This window comes from Oncorhynchus nerka, linkage group LG14, assembly GCF_034236695.1.
Source record: "Oncorhynchus nerka isolate Pitt River linkage group LG14, Oner_Uvic_2.0, whole genome shotgun sequence".
NCBI classification, from domain to species: Eukaryota; Metazoa; Chordata; class Actinopteri; order Salmoniformes; family Salmonidae; genus Oncorhynchus; species Oncorhynchus nerka.
This window is the reverse complement of record NC_088409.1, coordinates 98588166-98600208: the sequence shown is the minus strand read 5'-3', so window position 1 is coordinate 98600208 and position 12043 is coordinate 98588166. Positions and strand designations below refer to the sequence as shown.

Below are 12043 nucleotides of genomic sequence, written 5' to 3'. Positions count from 1 at the left end.
TCGTATGACCAGTGGATGCTTCAGTGCCTGGAGTCCGTTAAGAATGAAAAGCACTGCATGGTCAATCCAACGTCCGCATCGACCGTGAAGAATTTACGGCGATTCGGCCTCTGCAGAAGTCCGGACATTCATACTTTTTTGCGCAGGGCAGTTGTCAAGGAAGGGCAGTTGTCAAGGAAGGGCAGTTGTCAAGGAAGTGAGCAGTACAGGACCTGCCCTCCACCTACCATCAACCAATCATGTCGCTGCGGAGCTATAGGGCAGCCTTGTCAAAAAGGAAGGGCAGTTGTCAAGTGACACCTTCCTCATTACAGATGTAGTTCTACTGTATGTTTCTACAGGACCTCCTACTGTATGTAGCCTCTACTGTATATAGCCCCTCTACATGTAGCCTCTACTGTATATACCTACTGCATATAACCTCTCTACTGTATATAACCTCTCTACTGTATGTAGCCTCTCTACTGTATATAGCCTCTCTACTGTATATAGCCTCTCTACTGTATGAGCCCTACTGTATATAGCCTCTCCTTAGTCACTGTAATACTCTACTGTATGTAGCCTCTCTACTGCTCCTGTATATAGCCTCTCTACTGTATATAGGTATATAACAGAGCTCAATTTGACATCTGTATATAACCTCTCTACTGTATATAACCTCTCTACTGAGCCCGTAACCTCCTACTGTATGTAACCTCTCTACAGATGTAGCCTCTCTACTGTATGTAACTGTATGTAGCCTCTCTACTGTATGTAACCTCTCTACTGTATGTAACCTCTCTACTGTATGTAGCCTCTCTACTGTATGTAGCCTCTCTACTGTATAGCCTCTACTGTAGCCTCTCTACTGTATGTAGCCTCTACTGTATGTAGCCTCTACTGTATGTAGCTACTGTATGTAGCCTCTACTGTATGTAGCCTCTCTACTGTATGTAGCCTCTATAACCTCTCTACTGTATATAGCCTCTCTACTGTATGTAGCCTCTCTACTGTCTGTAGCCTCTCTACTGTCTGTAGCCTCTCTACTGTATGTAGCCTCTCTACTGTATGTAACCTCTCTACTGTATGTAGCCTCTCTACTGTCTGTAGCCTCTCTACTGTCTGTAGCCTCTCTACTGTATGTAGCCTCTCTACTGTATGTAGCCTCTCTACTGTATGTAGCCTCTCTACTGTATGTAGCCTCTCTACTGTATGTAGCCTCTCTACTGTATGTAGCCTCTACTGTATGTAGCCTCTACTGTATGTAGCCTCTACTGTATGTAGCCTCTCTACTGTATGTAGCCTCTCTACTGTATGTAGCCTCTCTACTGTATGTAGCCTCTCTACTGTATGTAGCCTCTCTACTGTATGTAGCCTCTCTACTGTATGTAGCCTCTCTACTGTATGTAGCCTCTCTACTGTATGTAGCCTCTCTATTGTATGTAGCCTCTCTACTGTATGTAGCCTCTCTACTGTATGTAGCCTCTCTACTGTATATCGCCTCTCTACTGTATGAAACCGTATGGTTTCTCCGACCACATTTTTTCGGATCAAGCCTACATTGGCTCTTAGAACAGCCGTCCCGGTGTCTGGACACCGGAGAAGCATGATGCTGTTGGTCTGCTTTTTTAGATTGTATCAGAATAATGAATAGTTTGTTTTTGTTTTCTCTCCCTGATTTCTCCTGACTCCTTACAGGCATCTTTTTGTTGCCGACCCCAAGGCAGAATACCCAGACACCCTAGCCTTGACCTTTGACCCTGTAACCCGTCACCTGACCTGTGTGTACAACGATCACAGCGTGTACGTCTGGGACGTCCGTGACATCAAGAATGTAGGGAAGGTCTACTCTGCCCTCTACCACAGCGGCTGTGTCTGGAGTCTAGAGGTGTGTGTGTGTGTGTGTGTGTGTATTGTCTTTGTTGTTGATACTCAGGCATTTATCAGCTTCAATACAGGTGTTTTCTGTATCATATGGATGGAGACAATTATAGCCTCTCTACTGTATATAGCCTCTCTACTGTATATAGCCTCTCTACTGTATATAGCCTCTCTACTGTATATAGCCTCTCTACTGTATATAGCCTCTCTACTGTATATAGCCTCTACTGTATATATACTGTATATAACCTCTCTACTGTATATCTACTGTATATAGCCTCTACTGTATATAGCCTCTACTGTATATAGCCTCTCTACTGTATATAGCCTCGCTACTGTATATAGCCTCTACTGTATATAACCCTCTACTGTATATAGCCTCTACTGTATATAGCCTCTCTACTGTATATAGCCTCTACTGTATATAGTACTGTATATAGCCTCTCTACTGTATATAGCCTCTACTGTATATAACTACTGTATATAGCCTCTACTGTATATAGCCTCTACTGTATATAGCCTCTACTGTATGTAGCCTCTACTGTATGTAGCCTCTAGCCTGTCTATGTATATAGCCTGTCTACTAGATACTGTATATAGTATATAGCCTGTCTACCCTCTACTGTATGTATATAGCCTGTCTACTGTATATAGCCTGTCTACTGTATATAGCCTGTCTACTGTATATAGCCTGTCTACTGTAGATACTGTATATAGCCTGTCTGTAGATACTGTATATAGCCTGTCTACTGTATATAGCCTGTCTACTGTAGATACTGTATATAGCCTGTCTACTGTAGATACTGTATATAGCCTGTCTACTGTAGATACTGTATGTAGCCTGTCTACTGTATATAGCCTGTCTACTGTAGATACTGTATATAGCCTGTCTACTGTATATAGCCTGTCTACTGTATATACTGTATGTAGCCTGTCTACTGTATGTAGCCCCTCTACTGTATGTAGCCCCTCTACTGTATGTAGCCTCTCTACTGTATGTAGCCTCTCTACTGTATGTAGCCTCTCTACTGTATGTAGCCTCTCTACTGTATGTAGCCTCTACTGTATGTAGCCTCTACTGTATGTAGCCTCTCTACTGTATGTAGCCTCACTACTGTATATAGCCCCTCTACTGTATATATCTGTATATAGCCTCACTACCCTCTACTGTATATAGCCCCTCTACTGTACGGAGCCCCTCTACTGTACGTGTAGCCTCTCTACTGTATGTAGCCTCTCTACTGTATGTAGCCTCTACTGTATGTAGCCTCTCTACTGTATAGAGGCTCTACTGTCTGTAGCCCCTCTACTGTATATAGCCCCTCTACTGTATATAGCCCCTCTACTGTATATAGTATATATCCCTACTGTATATATCCTCTACTGTATATAGCCCTCACCGTATAGAGCCCTCTACTGTACCGTATAGAGCGCCTCTATATAGTCTATAGCCCCTCTACTGTCTATAGAGCCCCTCTACTGTCTGTATAGAGCCCCTCTACTGTAGCCCCCTCTCTGTATAGAGCCCTCTCTACTGCTCTCTACTGTATATAGCCCTCTACTGTATATAGCCTCTCCCCTCTACTGTATATAGCCCCTCTACTGTATATAGCCCCTCTACTACTGTATATAGCCCCTCTACTGTATATAGCCCTCTACTGTATATAGCCCCTCTCTGTATACAGCCCCTCTGTATACAGCCCCCTCTATTAGAGTACCGTATAGAGAGTATATAGCCCCCTCTCTATTGTACCGTATAGAGCCCCTCTATTGTACCGTATAGAGCCTCTCTGTATATAGAGCCCCTCTACCTAGAGTACTGAGCCCCTCTCTACTACAGTACGGTATATAGCCTCTCTACTGTATATAGCCCCTCTACTGTATATAGCCCCTCTACTGTATATAGCCCCTCTACTGTATATAGCCCCTCTACTGTATATAGCCCTCTACTGTATATAGCCTGTATATAGCCCCTCTACTGTATACTGTATATAGCCCCTCTACTGTATATAGCCCTCTACTCTACTAGCCCCTCTACTGTATCTAGCCTCTACTGTATATAGCCCTCTACTGTATATAGTCTGTCTTTTACTGTTGCCTCTCTACTTATATAACCCTTACTTACCTGTATAGATTGTTCGAGCCCCTCTACTGTATCGAGCCCTCTACTGTATTTACTTTTAGCCCCTCTACTGTATGTAGCCTCTACTGTATGTAGCCTCTCTACTGTATGTAGCCTCTCTACTGTATGTAGCCTCTCTACTGTATGTAGCCTCTCTACTGTATGTACTGTATGTAGCCTCTACTGTATGTAACTGTATGTAGCCTCTCTACTGTATGTAGCCTCTCTACTGTATCTAGCCTCTCTACTGTATATAGCCCCTCTACTGTATATAGCCCCTCTACTGTATATAGCCCTCTACTGTATGCTACTGTGTATAGCCTCTACTGTATATAGCCTCTACTGTATCTAGCCTCTACTGTATCGAGCTTTCACTGTGAGGTCTACTAGCCCTCACGAGCGTCCCTCTACTGTATCGAGCCCCTGTTACTGTATCGAGCCCTCAGCATTTCTACTGTATGTAGCCTCTACTGTATGTAGCCTCTACTATGTACACCTACTGTATGTATTCATGTATCTCTACTGTATGTTCTACTGTATGTAGCCTCTCTACTGTGCAGCATTTCATGTAGCCTCTCTCTACTACACCTGTTGTATTACTGTGTATATAGCCTCTACTGTATTTCACTGTATGAGTCTACTACACCTGTTGTATTCAGCCCTCTATTTCACTGTATGAGTATATAGCCTCTCTCTACTACTGTATATACCTGTTGCCCTCTATTCAGCATTTCACTGTACGGAGCCTCTCTACTGTACGGAGTCTCTACTGTACGGAGCCTCTCTACTGTATATAGCCTCTCTACTGTATAGAGCCCCTCACTGTATTCACTGTATAGAGCCCCTCTACTCTGTATGTAGCCTCTCTACTGTATGTAGCCAGAGGTCTACTGTATGTAGCCTCTACTGTATGTATTACAGCATTTCACTGTATCTAGAGTATCTAGTCTACTATCACCTGTTGTATTATATAGCCCCTCATTTCACTGTAGCCTCTACTGTATATAGGTCTACTACACCTGTATCTAGCCTCTCTACTGTATCTAGCCTCTACATTTCACTGTGTATACAGCCCTCTACTGTATATAGTCTACTGTATATAGCCCTCACTGTATATAGCCTCTACTGTCTATAGTATTCAGCCCTCATTTCACTGTATAGAGCCCCTCTACTGTCTATATAGCCCCTACTGTATACAGCCTCTCATATTAGCCCTCTACTGTATATAGCCTCTACTGTATATAGCCTCTATTCAGCATTTCACTGTAAGGTCTACTACACTCTACTGTGTATTCAGCATTTCACTGTATCTAGGTCTACTACACCTGTTAGATTCAGCTTTCACTACTGTATATAGCCCCTACTGTATATAGTCTACTGTCTATAGCCCCACTACTGTTGTATTCAGCATTTCACTGTACGGAGTCTACTACACCTGTTGTATTCAGCCTTTCACTGTAGGTCTATATAGTTGTATTAGCCCCTCCTGTTGTATTCAGCATTTCACTGTCCCTCTACTGAGAGTCTACTGTATCTACACCTGTTGTATTCAGCATTTCACTGTGAGGTCTACTACACCTGTTGTATTCAGCATTTCACTGTATATAACCTCTCACCTGTATTCAGCATTTCACTGTACTACACCTGTATCTAGCCCCTCTACTGTATTCTAGCATTTCACTGTGAGGTCTACTACACCTGTTGTATTCAGCATTTCACTGTGAGGTCTACTACACCTGTTGTATTCGGCATTTCACTGTGAGGTCTACTACACCTGTTGTATTCGGCATTTCACTGTGAGGTCTACTACACCTGTTGTATTCGGCATTTCACTGTGAGGTCTACTACACCTGTTGTATTCAGCATTTCACTGTGAGGTCTACTACACCTGTTGTATTCAGCATTTCACTGTGAGGTCTACTACACCTGTTGTATTCAGCATTTCACTGTGAGGTCTACTACACCTGTTGTATTCAGCATTTCACTGTGAGGTCTACTACACCTGTTGTATTCAGCATTTCACTGTGAGGTCTACTACACCTGTTGTATTCGGCATTTCACTGTGAGGTCTACTACACCTGTTGTATTCGGCATTTCACTGTGAGGTCTACTCACCTGTTGTATTCAGCATTTCTGTGAGGTCTACTACACCTGTTGTATTCAGCATTTCACTGTGAGGTCTACTACACCTGTTGTATTCATTTCACTGTGAGGTCTACTACACCTGTTGTATTCAGCATTTCACTGTGAGGTCTACTACACCTGTTGTATTCAGCATTTCACTGTGAGGTCTACTACACCTGTTGTATTCAGCATTTCACTGTGAGGTCTACTACACCTGTTGTATTCAGCATTTCACTGTGAGGTCTACTACACCTGTTGTATTCAGCATTTCACTGTGAGGTCTACTACACCTGTTGTATTCAGCATTTCACTGTGAGGTCTACACCTGTTGTATTCAGCATTTCACTGTAAGGTCTACTACACCTGTTGTATTCAGCATTTCACTGTGAGGTCTACTACACCTGCTGTATTCAGCATTTCACTGTGAGGTCTACTACACCTGTTGTATTCAGCATTTCACTGTGAGGTCTACTACACCTGTTGTATTCAGCATTTCACTGTGAGGTCTACTACACCTGTTGTATTCAGCATTTCACTGTGAGGTCTCCTACACCTGTTGTATTCAGCATTTCACTGTGAGGTCTACCTACACCTGTTGTATTCAGCATTTCACTGTGAGGTCTACTACACCTGTTGTATTCAGCATTTCACTGTAAGGTCTACTACACCTGTTGTATTCAGCATTTCACTGTAAGGTCTACTACACCTGTTGTATTCAGCATTTCACTGTGAGGTCTACTACACCTGTTGTATTCAGCACTTCACTTTCCTATATATAAATAAACTTTGAATTGATTTGGAAAATGGCGCATCACTTTCTTAGCATATTACTGTTTTGTTTCTGTTTTTAATTTAGACATATCCTGACATGGATCTGTCCTGCTCCTGTCTGCCCCCTGGGTCTTTCCTCACCTGCTCTTCAGACAACACCATCCGGCTGTGGCACAGCGACCCGGGACTGGTGCAGGGAACCAGCTGCCTGCGTAACCTCTACAGCCACGTGAGTCTCAATGCAACAAGGCCAGGTCCTCCGTCCAACCTGCCAATGTCGTGGCATTGTTCATTCAGAGTCTTGGATTTACAGATGACTACCCTAAACCATACTGGTTTTGTCTGTCTGTCTGTCTGTCTGTGTGTCTGTGTGTCTGTGCTGGTCTAGGATCTGTTGAGGATTGTGTATGTGGGGGAGGATACCCAGCACCTTCAGACGGATGGGGAGAGAGGAGAGGGGGGCGGGATGGACGCCAAGTCAGGGATCAGAGTCCTGGGCATCAGTCCTGATGGACAACATCTGGCGGCTGGAGACCGCAACGGAAACGTACAGTAAGCACACGCATACACATACAGACGCGCACACATACACACACACACACGGTCAACATGACCACATCAACTAAGATATCATGTGTTCTCCTGTCCAGTATATTTGGTCTACAGTTCATGGATCAGCTGCAGAAGATTGAAGCCCACGACTCTGAGGTTCTGTGTCTGGAGTTCTCCCCTGCAGAGACGGGTGAGTTCTGACCCCCGGGGAGACGGGTGAGTTCTGACCCCCGGGGAGACGGGTGAGTTCTGACCCCCCGGGGAGACTGGTGAGTTCTGACCCCCCGGGGAGACTGGTGAGTTCTGACCCCCCGGGGAGACTGGTGAGTTCTGACCCCCGGGGAGACGGGTGAGTTCTGACCCCCCGGGGAGACGGGTGAGTTCTGACCCCCCGGGGAGACGGGTGAGTTCTGACCCCCCGGGGAGACGGGTGAGTTCTGACCCCCCGGGGAGACGGGTGAGTTCTGACCCCCCGGGGAGACGGGTGAGTTCTGACCCCCGGGTGAGTTCTGACCCCCCGGGGAGACGGGTGAGTTCTGACCCCCCGGGGAGACGGGTGAGTTCTGACCCCCCGGGGAGACGGGTGAGTTCTGACCCCCCGGGGAGACGGGTGAGTTCTGACCCCCCGGGGAGACGGGTGAGTTCTGACCCCCCGGGGAGACGGGTGAGTTCTGACCCCCCGGGGAGACTGGTGAGTTCTGACCCCCGGGGAGACTGGTGAGTTCTGACCCCCCGGGGAGACTGGTGAGTTCTGACCCCCCGGGGAGACTGGTGAGTTCTGACCCCGGGGAGACTGGTGAGTTCTGACCCCCGGGAGACTGGTGAGTTCTGACCCCGGGGAGACTGGTGAGTTCTGACCCCCCGGGGAGACTGGTGAGTTCTGACCCCCCGGGGAGACTGGTGAGTTCTGACCCCCCGGGGAGACTGGTGAGTTCTGACCCCCCGGGGAGACTGGTGAGTTCTGACCCCCCGGGGAGACTGGTGAGTTCTGACCCCCCGGGGAGACGGGTGAGTTCTGACCCCCCGGGGAGACGGGTGAGTTCTGACCCCCCGGGGAGACGGGTGAGTTCTGACCCCCCGGGGAGACGGGTGAGTTCTGACCCCCCGGGGAGACGGGTGAGTTCTGACCCCCCGGGGAGACGGGTGAGTTCTGACCCCCCGGGGAGACGGGTGAGTTCTGACCCCCCGGGGAGACGGGTGGGGGGGGCGAGTTCTGACCCCCGGGGAGACTGGGGTGGAGGGGGGGGATGTTACAAACACAAAGATCCTGCATGTCGTAACAAACCATCTGTCTGCATTTATGTTTGTATATACGGTATGACAGTGGATGGAAACGTGGGTTGTGTTTCAGGGCTTCACCTGCTGGCGTCGGCCAGTCGAGACCGTCTCATCCACATCTTCAACATGGAGAAGAGCTACAGTCTGGAGCAGACCGTCTATGACCACTCTGCCTCCATCACCGCTATCAAGTTCACTGGTACACACACACACACACACACACACACACACACACACACACACACACACACAGACGACACACACACACACAGACGACACACACACACACAGACGACACACACACACACACACACACACAGACGACACACACACACACAGACGACACACACACACACACACAGACGACACACACACACACACACAGACGACACACACACACACACACAGACGACACACACACACACACACAGACGACACACACACACACACACAGACGACACACACACACACACACACACACAGACACACACACACAGACGGAGAACACACACACACACGCGGAGAACAACACACACACGCGGAGAACAACACACACACACACGGAGAACAACACACACACACACACACACGGAGAACAACACACACACACACGGAGAACATCACACACACACACGGAGAACATCACACACACACACGGAGAACATCACACACACACGGAGAACATCACACACACACACGGAGAACATCACACACACACACGGAGAACATCACACACACACACGGAGAACATCACACACACACACGGAGAACATCACACACACACACGGAGAACATCACACACACACACGGAGAACATCACACACACACACGGAGAACAACACACACACACACACACACGGAGAACAAACACACACACACACACACGGAGAACAACACACACACACACACACGGAGAACAACACACACACACACGGAGAACAACACACACACACACACACACACGCACACGGAGAACAACACACACACACACGCACACGGAGAACAACACACACACACACACACGGAGAACAACACACACACGGAGAACAACACACACATACAGTGATGTGTAGTTTCCAGGGTCAGCCATACTAGTACGTCGCCCGGAGCAAATTAAGGTCAAGTGCCTTGCTCAAGGGCACATCGACACGTTGGTCACCTTTATCGCCTTGTGTATTCAAACCAGCGACCTTTCAGTTACTGACCCAATGCTCGAACTGCTAGGCTACCTGCAGCCCTAACACACACACACACACGGTACGAGAAGGAGACGAAACCCAAACAGACAACGTGCATGTACTATGGGGGGGCTGGGGAAGAGACATCTAACTAGGGGTTTGTGTCGGCCTGTTTTTTTTGTGTGTTGTAGGAGTCAGCCCAGAGGTCCTCATGGTGAGCTGTGGTGCTGATAAGAGTATCTACTTCCGCACTGCTGAACAGGTGAACCTCTATTTACCCTCGACCCTCTCTATATAATATATATCCTCTCTATTTACCCTCGACCCTCTCTATATAATATATACCCTCTCTAGTTACCCTCTACCCTCTCTATAGAATATATAGTCTGAATGGTCATATACCCCTCTATATATAGTCTGAATGGTCATATACCCCTCTCTATAGAATATATAGTCTGAATGGTCATATACCCCTCTATATATAGTCTGAATGGTCATATACCCCTCTATAAATATAATATATAGTCTGAATGGTCATATACCCCTCTATATATAGTCTGAATGGTCATATACCCCTCTCTGTATAATATATAGTCTGAATGGTCATATACCCCTCTCTATATAGTCTGAATGGTCATATACCCCTCTATAAATATAATATATAGTCTGAATGGTCATATACCTCTATATATAGTCTGAATGGTCATATACCCCTCTATATATAATATATAGTCTGAATGGTCATATACCCCTCTATATATAGTCTGAATGGTCATATACCCCTCTATATATAGTCTGAATGGTCATATACCCCTCTATATATAGTCTGAATGGTCATATACCCCTCTATATATAATATATAGTCTGAATGGTCATATACCCCTCTATATATAGTCTGAATGGTCATATACCCCTCTCTATATAGTCTGAATGGTCATATACCCCTCTCTATATAGTCTGAATGGTCATATACCCCTCTCTATATAGTCTGAATGGTCATATACCCCTCTCTATATAGTCTGAATGGTCATATACCCCTCTATATATGTAATATATAGTCTGAATGGCCATATACCCCTCTATATATAGTCTGAATGGTCATATACCCCTCTATATATAATATATAGTCTGAATGGTCATATACCCCTCTCTATATAGTCTGAATGGTCATATACCCCTCTCTATATAGTCTGAATGGTCATATACCCCTCTATATATAATATATAGTCTGAATGGTCATATACCCCTCTCTATATAGTCTGAATGGTCATATACCCCTCTCTATATAGTCTGAATGGTCATATACCCCTCTATATATAATATATAGTCTGAATGGTCATATACCCCTCTCTATATAGTCTGAATGGTCATATACCCCTCTATATAGTCTGAATGGTCATATACCCCTCTATATATAATATATAGTCTGAATGGTCATATACCCCTCTCTATATAGTCTGAATGGTCATATACCCCTCTCTATATAGTCTGAATGGTCATATACCCCTCTATATATAGTCTGAATGGTCATATACCCCTCTCTATATAGTCTGAATGGTCATATACCCCTCTCTATATAGTCTGAATGGTCATATACCCCTCTATATATATATATATATATATATATATATATATATATATATATATTAGTCTGAATGGACAAATTTAAAATGCATTCCAGTTTGAATTGTAGCATTAACCCTCTCTGTCTCTCCCTCCCCTCTCTGTGTCTCCCTCCCCTCTCTGTGTCTCCCTCCCCTCTCTGTCTCTCCCTCCCCTCTCTGTGTCTCCCTCCCCTCTCTGTCTCTCCCTCCCCTCTCTGTCTCTCCCTCCCCTCTCTGTCTCTCCCTCCCCTCTCTGTGTCTCCCTCTCCCTCCCTCCAGTCTTCGGAGGGTCTGAACTTTGCCCGTAGTCACCACGTAGTAGAGAAGACCACTCTGTATGATATGGACCTGGACGCTACACACACACACACCGCCATCGCCTGTCAGGACCGGAATATCAGGTACACACACACCGCCATCGCCTGTCAGGACAGGAATATCAGGTACACACACACACACACACACACCGCCTGTCAGGACAGGAATATCAGGTACACACACGCCTGTCAGGACAGGAATATCAGGTACACACACGCCTGTCAGGACAGGAATAT

At 46.0% G+C, this 12043-nt stretch overlaps 1 protein-coding gene across 1 annotated transcript in view; it reads left to right on the top strand.

Annotated features, from left to right (window-relative positions):
- wdr62 (WD repeat domain 62) overlaps positions 1 to 12043 on the top strand; it is a 66495-nt gene that overhangs the window by 14009 nt on the left and 40443 nt on the right. The window contains 7 exon segments of the mRNA XM_065000603.1: positions 1678 to 1867; positions 6963 to 7106; positions 7266 to 7429; positions 7528 to 7619; positions 8781 to 8906; positions 10077 to 10147; positions 11769 to 11890. Coding sequence (XP_064856675.1) covers positions 1678 to 1867; positions 6963 to 7106; positions 7266 to 7429; positions 7528 to 7619; positions 8781 to 8906; positions 10077 to 10147; positions 11769 to 11890 — 909 coding nt within the window.